This window comes from Myotis yumanensis, unplaced genomic scaffold, assembly GCF_028538775.1.
Source record: "Myotis yumanensis isolate MYYU_CA2020_CCGP unplaced genomic scaffold, mMyoYum1.0.hap1 SCAF_1, whole genome shotgun sequence".
Classification (NCBI taxonomy): domain Eukaryota; kingdom Metazoa; phylum Chordata; class Mammalia; order Chiroptera; family Vespertilionidae; genus Myotis; species Myotis yumanensis.
The window spans coordinates 90534603-90553814 of NW_027223752.1; the positions used below are offsets into that span (position 1 = coordinate 90534603).

The 19212-nt window shown below is 39.8% G+C and overlaps 1 protein-coding gene and 1 non-coding gene across 8 annotated transcripts in view; both read left to right on the top strand.

Moving 5' to 3' along the window:
• The window catches only part of AP4S1 (adaptor related protein complex 4 subunit sigma 1), a 56245-nt gene that overhangs the window by 15922 nt on the left and 21111 nt on the right, over nt 1-19212 (top strand). For all 7 annotated transcript variants that reach the window (XR_011472938.1, XM_070427529.1, XM_070427522.1 and 4 more), the window contains 3 exons: nt 11690-11894; nt 15001-15087; nt 15977-16045. Coding sequence is in view for 6 of the 7 variants with exons in the window: in XM_070427529.1 (XP_070283630.1) it covers nt 11757-11894; nt 15001-15087; nt 15977-16045 (294 nt within the window). In the remaining variant the exon portion in view is untranslated. The remainder of the gene's footprint in view (nt 1-11689; nt 11895-15000; nt 15088-15976; nt 16046-19212) is intronic.
• LOC139000573 (U6 spliceosomal RNA) lies at nt 16954-17058 on the top strand. Its single transcript, XR_011469638.1, has one exon. It is a non-coding gene; the product is annotated as a U6 spliceosomal RNA (small nuclear RNA).

Sequence of the window (19212 nt, forward strand, 5' to 3'; positions counted from 1 at the left end):
GCCTCATCCTCAGTTTTTGAAATATTTTTTCCCCTGCCTTAATCATGTTGCTATAAAGACCTTACAAATTGTTCCATTCGCCTCCCTAAATTAGGATAGAAAGGCTGATAACTTGATCATCTCCAAAAATATAATATCTACCCTTTTCAGTAAAACTTCCAGCTTATCTCTGCTTTATTTTTTTATGTTTAAGGTTACAGATAACCATACTTATTTGGACTTACTGTGTTTTGAACCAGAATTTAATGAGACTTTTAAATAAATTTACCAAAATGGCTTTAGATCAAGAACTGAGAGATACATGAAGCTTTAGAAATTTTTCAGATACACTGTTAGAAAAATGGTAGACCAGACTGTTAAGGCTTATTCCCAAAGTGTTTTTCTAATTTTTCTTCATAACCAATAGCTTTAGGATTTGATTGGAATTTAACTTTTTAAAGTGTTTTAGCTATTTAAAAACTATTTGAGTTTTTTAAAAAAGCAGCATATATGTAAATGTGTTTAATGCCAAATTAATCAAGTGTTGTTGAAATACTTCTTTTTTCTTTTAATTAAACAATGCACTTTTTTTTTTTTTTTTTTTTTTTTTTTAAGAGAGAGGGAGAATATTGATGTGAGAGAGAAACATTGATCAGTTGCCTCCTGCACATGCCTGGACCTGGGATCGAACCGGCTACCTGGGTATGGAACCCACCACCTTTTGGTGTATGAGAGATTCTCCAACCAACTGAGCCCCACCGGCCAGGAATTATTTTTTTAGAGAGGGAGAGAGAGGAATGGAGAGGAAGAGAGAGAGAGAGAGAGAGAGAGAGAGAGAGAGAGAGAGAGAAGAAGAAGAAGAAGGAGGAGGAGGAGGAGGAGGAGGAGGAGAGGGAGAGGAGAGGGAGAGGAGAGAAGAAAAACATCAATTTGTTGTTCCATTTATATATGCATTCATTGTTTGATTCTTGTATGTGCCCTGACCAGGGATTAAACCCACAACTTTGGTGTATTGGGACAATGCTCTAACCATGGTGCTACCTGGCCAGGGCCAAAATGTTGTTGAAATATTTCTTGCCCTAGCCGGTCCTGGGTTTGATTTCAGTCAAGGGCACATGCTTGGGTTGTGGGCTCGATCCCCAGTGCCTGGTGTGCAGGAGGCAGCCGATCAATGATTATCTCTTATCATTGATGTTTCTAGCTCTCCCTTCCTCTCTGAAATCAATAAAAATATTTTAAAAAATATTTCTTGAGTGACCCAGAGATTTAACAAAAGTAAAAATCTCAGAGGAAGCTGCTAAAGTGTTTGCTGAATCATAAAAGAGGTTTAGAAAGCCAAATGGAGGAACAAGGGGCAGGAGAATAGATGGAAAAAAAAAGAAGAAAGACAGAGTAGGTGGCAGGTTTCTTGTCCAATTTTAGTGGAACTGCAATAGGGAAGAGTCTGTCCGGAAGAATATCTGGCATATGCTGGGGAGGACGAGGAAGAAAAGGGGAACTCTGTGGAGTACTTTACATGACCTTTATCTCATTTAGTCCTCACTGTAAGTCAGAGGCAGCTGTCATTCCATTCAGATGAGAAAACGGAATCATTGTAGAATTCCAATAAATTTTGAAGCAAAGAAACAAACTGTTTTAGGGTCTAATAAAAGAAAATACAGCATATTACAAACTCTGAGGAAAATGCTTTCACTTAGATGGAAATCTGCTACTGATCAGTGTGATTTCCTCTTATTTAAGTATGGAGAAATCCAGGAACAGCTAAACCCGAGGCCTATGGAATGAATGGATTTGGTGTGGCAAATAGAACTGAGCAGTTGCTATTTTCACAGTTCCTTTGTTTAGGCCATACTAATTAGATGCCCTCAGCTCATCCATTTTGAAAAACACTACATATTTTAAAGAAATGTGGCATTTAGAAATGCCAAAGTAAGTGAAACAATAGCTTCTTTATTCAGAATAAACATTTTCAGTTGGATAATTTCGCAAAATTATATAATGCAACTCAACTTTTAAACAAACTTTGTGTGACTTATAAAAAGTAACACATCTCTTAAAATTTGGGAAATAAAGTAAGGACTAAGAATAAAAATTGCCCCTAATCCTACCATCTAGATTTAAGCAAAATGGATTTTGGTATAATTCCTTTCTTTTCCACTTATTTCATGGTAACTCTAAACTCTGTATAATGTACATGTATAATGATTTTTAGTAAATTTACGAAGTTGTACAAAGATTACCACAACCAGTTGTTAAAACATTTATATCATTCCAAAAAGAATCCTATCCCCGTTTTGCCCCAAACCTCTCTTTCCTGGCCTTAGGTGACCACAAATACAGTTTCTACCTATAAATTTGCCATTTCTGGATATTTCATATCAATGGAATTATACAATAGTAGAATTATGCAACTGGCTTCTTTCACTTAACAGTGTTTTCAAGATTCATCATTTTTTTGTAGCAGTATTTTCTTCCCTTTTGTTGATAAATTGTTTTCTCTTGTATGTAGATTTACCATATTTTGTTTATTTCTTCAATAGCTGATGGACATTTGGCTTGTTTCCACTTTGGGGTTATTGTGAATAATGATTCTATGAACATTCATGTACAAGTCTTCTTTGTGCACATACGTTTTCAATTCTCGAGTATATACTTTGAGTTGCTGGATAATATGGTAAATATGTGTTTAACTTTTTAACAAACTGCCAAATTGTTTCCCAAAGTAGCTGTAACATTTACGTTTCCACCAGCACTATATGGGGTTCTAGTATCTCCACATCCTGGCCAGCACTTATTTTCTGTCTTTTTTGTGATAGCTATTCAAGGGGGTGTGAGGTGGTATCTTCTTGTGTTTGTTTTTTTAAATAAATATATTTTTATTTATTTCAGAGAGGAAGGGAGAAGGGGAGAGACAGAAACATCAATGATGAGAGAGAATCATTGATCGGTTGCCTCAGACAAGCCCCGGACTGGGGATCAAGCCCCCAACCTGGGCATGTGCCCTGACCAGAAATCAAACGGTGACCTCTAGTTTCATAGGTTGTCGCCCAACCACTGAGCCATGCCTGCTGGGCTTCTTGTAGTTTTAATTTGCATTTTCCTAAAAGTTAATGATGGTAGCCATTCATTTATCCTCTTCGTTCAAATGTATTTTCAGATCCATTTTTCAATTGTGTTGCTGGTCTTCCTATTAAGAGTTATAATCCAGTATGTTATTTGTTGTTCAGATAATTCTAGTTTGGCCATGGGTAGCTCTTTCTGATTGTCTGGTCTGTCTGTCTATCTATCTCTCCAGCTCACACCCCCGGCCTCACAGCCCCAGCTTGCGCTCCCAGCCTCGCAGCCCCACCTGGCATCCCGCCTTGGCCTGGCGCTGCCCCCTCACCTGCTCCACCATCCTTCCTGTGGGGCGATTGATCGGGTCTGGGCTCTCCACCCGGCTCCCTCAGCACATGGGAGCCAGGCGGCGGCCCCACCCCCCGCTACTGCTGCTGGTCACCATCTGCGGGGTGATCGACCCCCACTCACACCCACCTTGACCTGATGTAGCCCGCTCACCTGCTCCACCATCCCGCCACGGTCCCACTCTTGTCGGGGCCCATTGGGGCTGGCAGCGCCTCCACTGCCTCCTGCTGCCAGCGCTACGTCACTGACGCCCTCCATGTTCTGCACCGCCCCCTGGTGGTCAGCACACATCATAGCGAGCGGTAGAACTTCCAGTCAAATGACCACTCGAGGGGACTATTTGCATATTAGGCTTTTATTATATAGGATAGGATACTTGTGAAACCATCACCATAACCCTACACCTCTTAGGCCTTACCCCTTGAAACCTCATCCCCTGACAATCTTTAATCTACTTTGGTCTGTCCATTTCCCTATTCTGGACATTCCATATAAATGTCCTTGTGACTGGCTTCTTTCACTTAGCACAGTGGTCGGCAAACTCATTAGTCAACAGAGCCAAATATCAACAGTACAACGGTCAAATATCAACAGTACAACGATTGAAATTTCTTTTGAGAGCCAAATTTTTTAAACTTAAACTATATAGGTAGGTACATTGTTATTAACTTAATTAGAGTACTCCTAAGGCTTAGAAAGAGCCACACTCAAGGGGCCAAAGAGCCGCATGTGGCTTGCGAGCCGCAGTTTGCTGACCACGGACTTAGCATAATGCTTTCAAGGTTCATCTGTATGTTCTTTTTTTCTTTTTCTTTTGTTTTATTTCTTTTTGTTTTTGTATGATTTCTATCTGGCCTCTTTTTAATCTTTAGCTATTTAGATGTCCCTTCTACATCATTGTAATCTATAGGAGTATAGAATTTGGTACTCTAATTTTGTGACTTAACATTATTTTATCTACATTTTTCCTTTTTAATCTATATTTTTCTATTCTTCTGCATACTCTGAATATTTATTTAATGGTGAAAAGATATCAAGTTAGTGTTCATTTAACACTTAGTTCTGAGTTTGAAGTATCTGAGCTAGTTTCATTTTTTTACTATTTTAAATAATATTGCTATGAATTTTCATGCATATGGATTTTTAATTATACTTTAAGGTAGATTCCCAGGACTGAAATGCTTGAGTTAAAAGCTAGAATTATTTTCATGATTTTTTTTTGTTATATTCTACAAGGTTACACTGTGGAAAATTTGTAACAAATTAAAGGTCCACTAAGTTTATATATATATGAATTTCAAAGTGAATTCCCATTTACTCACCACCTAGATTCTTCCATTAATGTTTTACTATATTTACTTTATAATATATCTAACCATCTATCAATTTATCTTAGTTTTTAGTGCATTTCGAAGTATAAATATCAATACAGTTTGCCCAAATACTTCAACATTTATATAGTTAACTAGAGTATTAGTTTCTTTTTGTAAAATTTGTGTATTATAAATGCATGAATCTTTAAAGTACATTTGCTGAGTTTTAAAAAACCCATACATCTGCATAACCCAAATTCCTCACAACTACAGTTTTTACCAAATGAAATGTCCAAGAAAATACTAGAGTGCAATATGCATAGTATGGATAAGCATTGTTTTGTGAACTTTTGTTTCAGATATTATGTGCCTGTATATGGGGTCACAGTGTAAAATATCTTTCTTATCACAATAAGAGAGTGAAAATCACTGGTCTGATAGCGGGGCTCAGCGTGTAATTAAATAATGATTATATAGGGCAACAATTTTCAACCTTTTTCATCTTATGACACACATAAACTAATTACTAAAATTCTGTGGCACACCAAATAATATATTTTTTGCCGATCTGACAGAAAAATAGGTATAGTTTTAATTCATTCACACTGGATGGCTGTTGTTGTGTTGGCTGTTGTCATTTTTTTATATATATTAATAACCTAAGAGAAAAGAGGTCAGTGTCTCTGACTAAATAGTCAAATATTGCATGTTTTAAAAATTCTTGCAGTTTGGCCAGTGTGGCTCAGTTAGTTAAGCATTGTCCCATGTACCAAGAGGTCACTGGTTGGATTCCCAGTCAGGGCATATGCCTGGGTTACTGACTTGATCCCCAGTAGCTGGTATGCAGAAGGCAGGCTATGATGCTTCTCTCTCATTAATGTTTGTATCTCCCTCTCCTCTCCTTTTGGTCTAAAATCAGTAAAAACAGTTTGCTTCTTGCAGAACCCTGGTTGAAAATCACTGCTATAGGGTGACACGTTTTGTAAGATAGAGTGATGGGTTCTTAGAAAGGATAACCAGCTTTTTGTGGTTAGAAAGAGGGGATTGGCATAAACGTGAAAGGCTTCACTGAAGAAAAGGTGCTATATTATCATAATAATATTGGCCAATGCTCAGTTTCTGAGAACATTACATATAATTATTCCTCTAATCCAGTGGTTCTCAACCTTCTGGCCCTTTAAATACAGTTCCTCATGTTGTGACCCAACCATAAAATTATTTTCGTTGCTACTTCATAACTGTAATGTTGCTACTGTTATGAATCGTAATGTAAATATCTGATATGCAAGATGGTCTTAGGCGACCCCTGTGAAAGGGTCATTCGACTGCCAAAGGGGTGGCGACCCACAGGTTGAGAACTGCTGTAAGGATTAGAGTCTAATCCTTACAACCCAGAAGGTTACTTTTCCCATTGTACTCAGACTGAGTACTGAAAGATTTAAGTAACTTGACCAGGAAAACAAAGCTAGTAAGTAGTAGAGCCAATCAAGTTCCATCCAGTTCACATGAGCTTGTGACTGTTTTATTTTTATTTTTTTTAAATCTTTATTGTTCAGATTATTACATTTGTTCCTCTTTTTTCCCCCCATAACTCCCCTCCTTCCAGCTCCCACCCCACCCTCCACCCTCACTCCCCACCCACTGTGTTCATCCATAGGTGCATGATTTTTGTCCAGTCACTTCCCGCATCTCCCACACCCCTTTTCCCCCTAAGAATAGTCAGTCCATTCCCTTTCTATGTCCCTGATTCTATTAGAATCACCAGTTCATTCTGTACATCAGGTTATTTATTCACTTGATTCTTAGATTCATTTGTTGATAGATGCATATTTGTTGTTCATAATTTGTATCTTTACCTTTTTCTTCTTCTTCCTCTTCTTAAAGGATACCTTTCAGCATTTCATATAATACTGGTTTGGCGGTGGTGAACTCCTTTAGCTTTTCCTTATCTGTGAAGCTCTTTATCTGACCTTCAATTCTGAATGATAGCTTTGCTGGATAAAGTAATCTTGGTTGTAGGTTCTTGGTATTCAGCACTTTGAATATTTCTTGCCATTCCCTTCTGGCCTGCAAAGTTTCTGTTGAGAAATCAGCTGACAGTCGTATGGGTATTCCCTTGTAGGTAATTGAGCCTCTTTCTCTTGCTGCTTTTAAGATTTTCTCTTTGTCTTTTGCTCTTGGCATTTTAATGATGATGTGTCTTGGTGTGGTCCTCTTTGGATTCCTTTTGTTTGGGGTTCTCTGCGCTTCTTGAACCTGTAAGTCCATTTCTTTCTCCAGGTGGGGGAAGTTTTCTGCCATTATTTCTTGAAATAGGTTTTCAATATCTTGCTGTCTCTCATCTTCTGGCACTCCAATAATTCTGATATTAGACCGCTTAAAGCTGTCCCAGAGGCTCCTTACACTATCTTCACACTTTCGGATTCTTTTTTCATTTTGCTTTTCCAATTGGGTGTTTTTTGTCGAATCTTAGGTTTGATTCTTGAGCTCCTCTGGTCTGCTATTGGGTATAATATTCTTTATTTCAGTCCGTGTATGCTTACTTTCTAATTTCTTTATCGTAGCATCGAGGGTCTCATTAGTTTTCGTGAGGCTCTGCACAAATTTATGGCAAGCCCTCAAAATTGCGATTCTTAGCTCCATATCCTCCATTTCTGTCATGTTTTTTTGTCTCTGCATCTTTTATGCTTTCTTGGTGCACCCCCTTGTGGTCTCTGTGCGCAGTCTTGTTCTAGCCAAGCCTTAATTGTTGTAGTTAACACTAGAGGGATTTGACCACCAGGCCGACTGGCTGTAGGAATCAGCTGTGCGGAAAATCTGTCTTCTGGGGAGGCGCTAATCCAGCCTTTGCCTGAGGCAATTGGCAAATGGCTGTGCGCAGGGCCTGGGCGGGGCCGGCTCAACAGGGCGGGGGGAGGGAGCCGCTATGGCCGCTCTCAGTCCGTCCCCAGGGGCTCTGCCTCTGTGTCCCCACAACCGCTGCAAACCTCGGAGGGGCCGGCCAGACAGTCCCGCTTCTCCGGTTTGAGTCTGGGTCCCTAGAGACTCGCCGGATCTGTAGCCCAGAGTCTGAGACTCACTCCTGATTGAAAACGACAACCGCGCCCTCAGCCGCCAGCCCGCGTTGCGCGCGCACCACCTCACCACCGCACTACCGTACCTTTAAATTTTCCACACTACGCCTCCTCTGAGTGTCGGAATGCTGTTGTTTTTGCTTCTAGTTGAAGAGTCTCTCCTCAGCCAGCCTTCCTGTGGTTCTGGTTGATGTCCGTTCCGACTTTTAGTTGTATTTTTGAAGTGGTTGTTTACAGCGGCAATCTCTGGTGTTTACCTATGCCGCCATCTTCGATTCTCCTCTTGTGACTGTTTTATTGTACTAAAAGCCCCGTGCACGAAATTCGTGCACTGGGGGGTCCCTCAGCCTGGCCTGTGCCCTCTCACAGTCCTGGAGCCCTCGCTCCTTACCGCCCGCCTTCTCGCTGCTCCTTACCGCTCAGCTCGCTGCTCCTTAGCACTGTCATGGAGGCAGATGAGGCTCCTGCCACCACAGCTGCACTCTCTAGCTGTGAGCCTGGCTTCTGGCTGAGTGGCGCTCCCCCTGTGGGAGCGCACTGACCACCAGGGGGCAGCTCCTGCATTGAGTGTCTGCCCCCTGGTGGTCAGTGCACATCATAGCAACCGGTCGTTCTGCCATAACGGTCGCTTAGGCTTTTATTATATAGGTGAGTACTAAACATTTTCTTGGTGGAAATTTACTTTATAACTTGGGGATTTTATTTCAATCACTTTTATGGAACAAATAAAATGTTCTTTTGTCTGATGTTGCGAGAGAGAGAGAGAGAGAGAGAGAGAGAATGAATGAATGAATTCTGAAGTAACTAGAAAGGATGTTAGCCATCATCAAATACCACTTTCATTTCTAGAAACTTCATACCCTACTGTTTTCATGCAGTGAATTGTTTGCTATCTCCCAAATTAGCTGTGCAGGGCATTAGAAAAGAGAACATTGAGTTCATCATTCCTAAAGCTACATGACATTGATGTTTATTAAGCTTAATTGAACATTTAATGACATAATGCATGAGTGAGGCAAAGAGGCAATGTGGTAAATTAGAGACAGCATTTGTATGAGTTGGAGACCAGAATTCAGGACTTCACTCTACATCTCAGGTTATCAGTTTTCCCATCTGCAGAATGAGGGATGACAGATAAGGTGCATATGTTGCCACACCCTGCTTTCTAACCATGACTGACATTCTTAATCACTCACGGCATTCTTTTCTTCTGAACCGGAAAACAGCTCCAGACTCCTTCCCAACACAGTGCCCAAAACAGCAAGTACAGTTAGTCACCATTGGCACCCAAGTTGAAATCTATTTGTCATCTTTGGGTATGACGATCTGTAAAGACTCTTCCAGTTCTAACTCCCAGAAATACACCATCAGAAATTTGAAAGCTGTGTCCAGTTCAATATATACTTTGGTCTTTCCAGGCTCCCTGTTCTCTAGGCATTGCATTTACATCACATGGGATCCTGGGGCACTGATATCTTCATACCCCGGCAGACAGCCTAGTCTTGGCCTTCAGGTATCCTTGCACTTGTGTAATGAATGCTTTCCCCAGTGAAGTTTCCTTTTTCTTTGCACATTCACACAAGCTCTTGGGTATGGAATCTAAATTCCTGACTATCAAAACATCTTCCCCAGCCATGTGTGTTGTTGAATGCAAAGAGTTTATAAAGAGAGGGAGTTCATACCTGCTCCTTGACCACTCCCAGCACTTGTCTGAGCTCATTCTGTATTTCGTAATTGATTTCTCTCCTTCCTGATGATTTCTCAGCAGGAGAAGAACCTAAAGCATTCATCTTCAGTTCTCAAACATGTGCTTGTCTCTGAATCTCCACATTGTACATTTGGGTGTTGTTTATTTTATAATACAAATAATTTATAATTTTGTGTGTTCATTTTATTACCACTGCGTAATTCTACAGTTATATATTGTGTAATTATGAGCATGCAAACAAGTGTTGTATTCAAAATTTTAGATGCCTTCAGCTACTATTTGCAAGACTTGTACCCTAATGAGTATCAATTCAACATGTCCTTGTATGTCCTCCTTGATCTTGAAGTCAGTGGGAAGGAATGCTGTGCTTGTGAGGTAGGACCAATGTGATCCCTCGGTGTAGCATCTCAGTGGGATCATTTTACATCTTCTTTTACCACTCAATGCAACCAGAGCATTTAAAGGCAAAGCCTTAGCCATGAGTTCCTTTGAGACAATATATTTTCCTTTTACCTGGCAGCTAGTATCCAAGGTATAGGATTGTAATTTCTAAGATTCATAAAGATAGTTTTAAAGTAACCTTGCTGAAAGGGAATAAAAGAAAGGATGGTAATCTTAATTTACTAGTCATGTGTGATAATTTACTGGGAATAATTTGTAAAGAGAATAAAAGCAGCACGTAATACCAAATGATTAAGCAGCATAAAGTATGTTGCCATCCCACCTACAGTAGTGAGCGTATCATCCTGGAAAAGGGAGTGAATGGCCACAGGTGTGCCCCTGGCACAGCTGTATGGCCTTCTCTGAGCTGGTCTAGATGACATCCTGTTCTGCACACTGAATGAACGCAGCAACCAAAAGTGTATTTAAGAGCTATTGTCTTTTGCACTGATTTTCACAGATATTATAAAATGTGAATATGATATTGTCAAATGAGCCAATGCGGCAACTCGGATGCTCATGATGAAAGGTCTGGCCATTAGTCAATATTGTACTTTTTTGCAATTGATTCTTTCAGAATCTATATTAAGTGTAAAAGGAACAAACATAAGATTCAATACAGCTTAGTTAGAAATAAAGCCACAATATGAACTCCTGGATGATAAGGATCATGTGTTTGTCCTCTAAGCTGGCCTTCACCCCTGGCAAAATAATCCAGGGACTTTGGGTGTCTTAATCCCTGAACTTCAATTTGCTTGTCCTTAAAATGGGGATAACAGAAGTACCTGCCTCAGAGAATTGTGAAAATTTAATAATATATGTACATTGCTTAGTACAGACCTTATAGGACTTGTTATAGGGCCTTGTTATTATAGTTGCTACTACGACTACTGCTTCCAACATTAAGGGAAAAAAGCTTCACTATAGATCTTGTCTCCATTGTCCATAAAATAGTTCCTATTCTTTCGCAGGACTTCTAAAGCCATTATCATCTTATGTGAGCAGCTCAGTTTCCTATGACTCTTCTTCCTGCCCCCTGAACTACAGCCATTGAACTTTCCAGAGCTTTCATATCCCTGCTTTCTCTGCCCCAGAGTCACTTCCTGTAGATCATTGTTAAGGACCCCACCCCCACCCCCAATATATTTTTATTGATTTCAGAGAGGAAGGGAGAGGGAGAGAGAGAGATAGAAACATCAATGATGAGAGAATACTGGGGATCTAGCCCGCAACAGGGCATGTGCCCTGACCGGGAATCAAACTGTGACCTCCTGGTTCATAGGTTGACGCTCAACCACTGAGGCACACTGACCTGGCTGTTAAGGACTTTTTAAATGCCCCTTCTTTGAGAAGCCGTTCCCAACACTCCTATGATGTGCCTTGCCCTCCTGTCTGTGTACCAGTTGTAACTCATTACCTCGTACTGTTGTTACTTGTTTACCTATCTAGCATCTTTGCTAGTTGTGAACATCAGAAATCGTTACTTCATCTCTATATTCTTCTGGTGCTTGACACATCAGTCCAACAAGACTGATGAGTCCATGGATCAAACGTGAGTAGAAGTACTGTGGATACTAAAAATGTTTTGGAAGATAATTAATGAACATTTATGGTTAATTATTTATTAAAACTTCATTTAGTTCATAGTAGTGAAGACCAATGACATCAGAAGACATTTTTTATTTACTTCTGATTCATCTGTAGAACACATTTAATATGATCCTTTATGAAAATTGATCTTGCCGTTCTGTTTTTCTTTCGTCCTTCAGGTTCTAATTATAGCCACCCTTGCCATAACTTTTGATTTATATTTGGAAAAATACTGTCCAGAAAAAAATGATAAAATTCTTCCTCATGGTGAATAAACAAGGGCAGACCCGGCTGTCTAAGTACTATGAGCATGTGGATATTAATAAGCGTACAATTCTGGAAACAGAAGTCATCAAGAGCTGTCTCTCTCGATCCAGTGAACAAGTAAGTTTCCAATTCTCTTTATCTCTGCATTCAACTCAGCGGTGGCATATCTGTTACTACCGTGTTTCAGGGGGCATTGTTTTCTTTGAACTACATTCTTTCAACAGCTGTTAGGGAAAATAACAAGTGAAATGAAGGCTGAAGCATAGCTCTCCTTACATCCCTTTAAGGAAAATAAAAACAAAGCAAACCAGAAAAAGTCTTGGGTTCATATTTAGGTCAGCATATTTGTCTCAATGCAACATGGAAGTGGCACCTCAAACTTGTTCCTGCTGATAGACATATCTTCTTTTTTTGTTTGTATGAATCCAACCCTTGGAACTCTTAGGAGCACTTGTAGCAGGTGGTTTTCTTTAAGCCAAAAGTTGAAGATCAGATGACCAGTATAGAGGTAAACACTCAAGACACACTTTGTGCCAGAGAATAATAATATGATCCTCATATGTGGTGCAGTTTGTTTCTGCTTATTATTTTTGTGAATTTGCCACCAACATAATACTGGAACTAGTGATTTTAAAACAAACTTGATTTGACCTGTGTTCTTTTATTATATAGATAAGAGAAATGGAAGTTAAAAAAAAAATGAAACAACAAATCCATTCATTCGGCCAAAATTAAGGTTAAATTAAATCATTAAATCATTTAAAAATGGGATTTTTTTAAAACTGAGTTTACGTTTACAAAGAACTTTGAGTGGATAATTATTTAATCCAGGTCCTAAACTTTGAATCTATTGGAAATCACTGAACAAACTGAGGCAAAATCAGAAAGCTTGTTTAAAACACCCATTCATTTAGCCAGTTCTCCATTTCACTGCCTAGGTAGAAAGGCTGGCTGTGGGAACCACTGCTAAGTCAGAAATATTAAGCTACATCAGTGCTTCAGAAGTTAATGCGTTGGAACTGTGTTTCCCTTGTCTTCTAAATTGATTTTCCATTTGGAACATCTCAAGAGTTTTCTTTGTATTACTACTTTGGCCTGCCATGGTACCCACTGCTTTGCCTAGTTGTCAGAGGAAACAGAAACTATTAAAAGACTTTGTTAATAGCCACATAATTTAAGTAAAGGTAGGCACAATCCAGAAGCACTTATGCTTGAATCTTCCTATAATTTCAACTCCATAATTTCAAACATCCCTTTCACTTAAAGGTTATTCTTGTTAAATATGTGCTTTTGAATAAATATACTGGTAGATATTTTTGAAGCACTCTAAATTATTTTAGACTTTAATAAGAATCCACTGGTGTTTTGTCATAATCAGGCACAATCTCAACTTAGTTTATATTTTATCCTCAAAGTACTTTGATACTTTTTAAAAATACATATATTTTTTATTGATTTCAGAGAGGAAGGGAGAGGAAGAGGGAAAGAGAGATAGAAACATCAATGATGAGCCCTAGCTGGTTTGGGTCAGTGGATAGAGCATTGGCCTGCGGACAGAAGGGTCCCGGGTTCAGTTCCGGTCAAGGACACATGTGGACTCGATCCCCAGTAGTGGGCATGCAGGAGGCAGCCAATCAGTGATTCTCATCACTGATGTTTCTATCTCTCTTTCCCTCTCCCACACACACACACACATATATTATATATAAAAAGAAACATCAGTGATGAGAAAGAAGCATTGATCAGCTGCCTCCTGCATGCCCCCTATTGGGAATCGAGCCTGCAACCCAGACATGTGACCTAACCCAAGAATTGAACTGTGACCTCCTGGTTCATAGGTTGACGCTGAACCACTGAGCAACACCAGTTGGGCGCTTGATACTTTTTTTTAATGTCAAAAACTTCTGAGAAGCTTTGAAAATGTTCCTCAGTTCATTCAAATAGGTTGTGTTTCCTTGAAAGATCCAACGGAGTACAAACCACCCTGGCTCTACAGTTAGCCAAAGGCTGAGAATGGTCCTGCACTTACTACCTTTATCCTAATTTTAAATAAAAGCCTCACCTCCTCCATTTTATAATTTGTCAGGTGGCTTCCATGGAAGAAATTCCATGATCAAAATGTGCAACTTCATTCTCAGGTGCATCCGGGCAGCCAACAGCAACATCTTCAGTGCAAAAAGTCGTACACTCATGTTTGGCCAAGTACACCGAAAGTCCGAGGGAAGGGCAGCACTGTGCTTTCAGTTGGCTCCCCAGTTCCTGTCCACCCAGTGCCATCCCATTATCCTTTGTAGACTGTAGGAGAGAAATAAATGGGCAGGGAGTTGTTTTATCCACAAGTCAGTGATGGTAAGCTAGTTATGAATTCGTATGAGGCAATGTTTACAATGAAAGATTTATCTAGCATTTGCCACACAAAAACCATCTTCATCTTTTCTTTATTTTTAAAAATATATTTTTATTGATTTCAGAGAGGAAGGGAGAGGGAGAGAGATAGAAACATCAATGATGAGAGATAACCATTGATCAGCTGCCTCCTGCATGCCCCCTACTGGGGATCGAGTCTGCAACCCAGGCATGTACCCCTGACCAGAATCGAACCAGGGACCCTTCAGTTCACAGGCTGACGCTCTATCCACTGACCCAAACCAGCTAGGTCTCAAAAAGCCATCTTTAAATGATTTATAAAAGAGTCTACATTGATTCTATGGAGCTAGAAAAAACAGAGATTTTATTTATTTATTTATTTATTTATTTATGGCATGGGTGTCTGCTACATATATTTGGTTCTTCAGTGACGATTAAATAGTACACAACTGATTCTTTAATTGTTTCCCAAAAAACCTAGGGGAGGTGAAAAGAAGAAAATCTTTATTGTGTTGGGTTATTTTCACATGGCAGACAGTGTAAAATGCTGAGTTCAGTAGTTTTGCCTGCTGAGTTCCACACAGAGCCCACAAAGGAATGAGAAGGAGCACAGGTGGGAACCCGTGGGAACACTGGGCCCTTGTTCCCAGACCACTTCCTCACCTCCCACTAGAGATACTTCCAAGTCGTCCCCTCAGTGTTGTGAGGAGAGACCAACAAAGGCGTGTAACATTTTAATGTGCATTTCTAAGAATGTGTTGACAGGTACTCAAATCAGAAGCTAAAAATTATGCAAGCCATTTTGAGGAAATCCATTTAAACCCTAGGAATTAATATGTAATTGTGTTTTGTCTAGTGCTCTTTCGTTGAATATAAGGATTTTAAGCTGATATATCGGCAGTACGCAGCTCTCTTCATCGTGGTTGGAGTTAATGACACCGAGGTAAGATAACAGAAGAGCCTGTGGGAGATGCCAGGAAGTTAGGCCTAACAGTCTGATTTTTATTCCTCCTCACATTGACATTTTCTCCCCTACTTGCCTCTCTAAGAATTACTTAGGCTCTTTGCAGGGTTTTGGTTTCTCTCAGGGCTAGGGAAAGCTGTGTGGAAGAGAAATACCTTGGATTTTTATTGGATTACTAGTAAATGAGCAGCTTGTAGAGAAGCACAAAACCACAGAGGGCCTTCCTCCACCCAAAGCAATACTGGTGTCCTGCCCTTGTCCCGTGGTGCACAGTGGGGCAGTTTAGACAAGTGTAGTGGCCAAGCTATTGTGGCATTAAACATGGGCTGACATGTCAGAGGCCACAGCAAACTGTGAATATGATTCTGTTGTGATTATGTCTCCTCAGATTTAAGTTCACCTTTTCAGAAATGTCAGGCCCAATCAACAGCACCTTTGGCCATGGACTCTGAAAGGGTGATCTGAAATCCTTTAAATCTCAGTTTTTTATCTGTGAACAAAACTGGGAGGTAGTTTCCGCATCTTCACAGTGGAAAAGTGATGGCATAAAGAAACTGAAAAATTGCTTCAGCCAGTTGGTGGTAAAGTCAGGGAGTAGAGCTCAGAATTCTGCACTAGACTTGGTCTGGTTTCAGTCCAGCTAGATTCATTATGGACATTAAAAAACCTTAGCAGTTACGGTTTTCTACATTTCTCCTCTTAATAAACTTCTTTTAAACGAGTGAGTTATAAAACTATTCTGAACAGTTGTCCATGGGAAGCTACCTTGCTCACGTCTGTATACCACGCCATGTGTGCCGGGCAGCCCCTGTCTGAGTCACACATGGGCCATACTAAAACTGATTGCATCCTCCCTTTTTTATTTCAGAATGAGATGGCAATTTATGAATTCATCCATAACTTTGTGGAAGTTTTAGATGAGTACTTCAGCCGAGTGGTAAGTCTAATGACTAAAACAGGGTTTTTGTCCTCAGGCCCATTTCTCAGAATTGGTTCTATATCAAGAACATGTGTTAATATGGAGCTTTAATATGTAAACGTTAAAACTCAAATGATGACAGATTTCCTTTACCTTTCCTTCTGGCTCATGCAGAGTGTTCTGAACCTATGTATGCCTTAGTTCTTTATAAAGAACCATTTCTACAAGACTAAGAACATTTTATGTATTTCTCAGTTAAGAGATTTTGCTATCTAATTTGCTCTCTCTTTTCTTTCTTGTGCTTCCCCTTGTAAAATACTAGGTATCTTTTTAATTTAAGTCATGGAAATTAAATTAAATTAAACCCTTGCTTTGAAGATCAAAACCAACTTCTCTTAAGGAATACATGAGTTCCTTTCCAACAGTTCTACTTAAAAAAACAAAAACAGCTGTATTGAAATATAATTTACATACTATACAATTCACCTTCTTTTTAAAAAATATTTTATTGATTTTTTTACAGAGAGGAAGGGAGAGGGATACAGAGTTAGAAACATTGATGAGAGAGAAACATCTATCAGCTGCCTCCTGCATACCCACTACCGGGGATGTGCCCGCAACCAAGGTACATGCCCTTGACCGGAATCGAACCTGGGACCCTTCAGTCCGCAGGCTGACGCTCTATCCACTGAGCCAAACCAGTCAGGGCCAATTCACCCTCTTAAATATATAATTTTTAGTATTTACATTATCTGGGATACAGAGTTGTGCAACCATCACCACAATCAATTTTAGAGTATTACATCACCACAAAAAGAAACACAATACTCCTTAGCATTTCCCTCCCACTTACCTCTCTCCACCTGCTCCAGGCCCTAGGAAGTCAGTAATCTACTTTCTGTCTCTATAAGTTTACCTATTCTATGGTTTACCTGTTCTAGACATTTTGTATAAATAGATTTGTACCAAGAAGATTAACATGACCCCCACACAAGGATGACATGCAAATTCCTGAATAGAATTGTACAATATGTGGTCTTTTGTGGCTGGCTTTTTTTTTTAACCTAACATTTTCAAGATTCATCAGTGTTGTAGCATGTACTAGTATTAGTAATTCTTTCCTTTTTATTGCCAAATAATATTTCACCTTATGGATATACCACATTTTGCTTATCCACTCTTCAGTTGATGGGCATTGGGTTATTTATACTTTTTGGCTATTGTGAATAATGTTGCTATGAACATCTGTGAACACATTTTTGTGTGGAATCATCTTTTTCCTTCTCTTGGGTATATACCTAGGACTGGAATTGTTGGATTACATGGTAACTCCATGTATACCATTTTGAATTGGTGCAGCCACTATGGAAAACGGTATGGAGGTTCCTCAAAAAATTAAAAATAGAACTACCATATCACCCAGCAATCCCACTTCTGAATATATATCCAAAAAAAATCCAAAACAGTAATTCAAAAAGATAATATGCACCCCTGTGTTCATCGCAGCATTTCAACAATAGCCAAGATATGGAAGCAACATAAGTGTCCTTCAATAGATGATTGGATAAAGAAGATGTGGCACATATACACAATGCCATATTACTCAGCCAAAAAAAAGAATGAAATCTGTCCAGGGATTGTTGCTCACTGATTAAGTGTCAGCCTGTGAACCAGGTCCTGGTTTGATTCCCCATCAGGGCACATGCCCAGGTGTGGACTCGATCCCCAGTGATTCTGTCTCATCATTGATGTTTCTGTCTCTCTCTCCCTCTCTCTTCCTCTCTGAAATCAATAAAAATTTATATATTTTTAAAAAATCAGTTTTCCATAAATGTAAGGGTTTATTTCTGGACTTTCAGTTCTGTTCCAATTATTTGTATGTTTATCCTTCTGCCAGTACCACACTGTCTTCCTGACTTTAGCTTTGTAGTTAGTTTGAAATAGTCTTTTAAAAGAATCAGTAAAGATGTTTTACTCTGTTACGTAGGCCTTCCCCTGCCTTGGTTAGACATTCTTGAGAAGTAGAGGTAGCACAGGATGATTTTTCAAAGTTGTTTTGTTTATTACATTTTGCTTTTATTTTTATTTATTATTTATTAAATATATTTTTATTGATTTCAGAGAGGGAGAGGGAGAGATAGAAACATCAATGATGAGAGAGAATCATTGATCGGCCGCCATCTACATGCCCTGTACTGGGGATAGAGCCTGTAACCTGGGCATGTGCCCTTGACTGGAATCGATCCCAGGACCCTTCAATCCACAGGCTGATGCTCTATCCACTGAGCAAAACCAGCTAGAACTCATTTTGTTTTTAAATAAAATTATTAGGAAGGAATTGTTTCCAACTTGCTTCTTCCTGAGACAGTGAGTGAAATCCATAGTTAGTAATACTGAGTGCCATGAAGCCTGCTTAGGGCAAAACTCATGTTAACAAGGTCTATCTTCAGTCTAACTCCTTCTAATGCCAGAAGTAGCGTTTGGCAGACTCCTTCATGGGACAGTTACCCAGCCTGTCTTCACTGCCTTGGTGCAGAGGTCTGTGTGTGGTTCCTGGACGAGCAGCATAAGCATCACCTGGGAACTTGTAAGACAGAACTCTGGACCCACCCCAGTCTGTTGGATTAGAAACCCTGAAGCCCAGCAGTCGGTGTTTTAACAAGCTTTGCAGTGATTCTGATGCATGGTTACCGCCTGATTCAGATGTTGGAGCTGGGAAGCTGCCTAGTGGCCTTCGACACCATAATGCAGCGGTTCTCAACCTGTGGGTCGCGACCCCTTTGGGGGTCGAACGACCCTTTCACAGGGGTCGCCTAAGACCATCAGAAAACACATATATAATTACATATTGTTTTTGTGATTAATCACTATGCTTTAATTATGTTCAATTTGTAACAATGAAAATACATCCTGCATATCAGATATTTACATTACGATTCATAACAGTAGCAAAATTACAGTTATGAAGTAGCAACGAAAATAATTTTATGGTTGGGGGTCACCACAACATGAGGAACTGTATTAAAGGGTTGCGGCATTAGGAAGGTTGAGAACCACTGCCAAAATGCATCTAACTAGGAAGGGATCGGTGGCCTCCAGAACTGGAAGAGGGCAAGAGGTTGGGCCATTCCAGATGCTGGCTTGAGGGGACAGAGAGCACTGAGGCTGGCTTTAAAATTCATCTT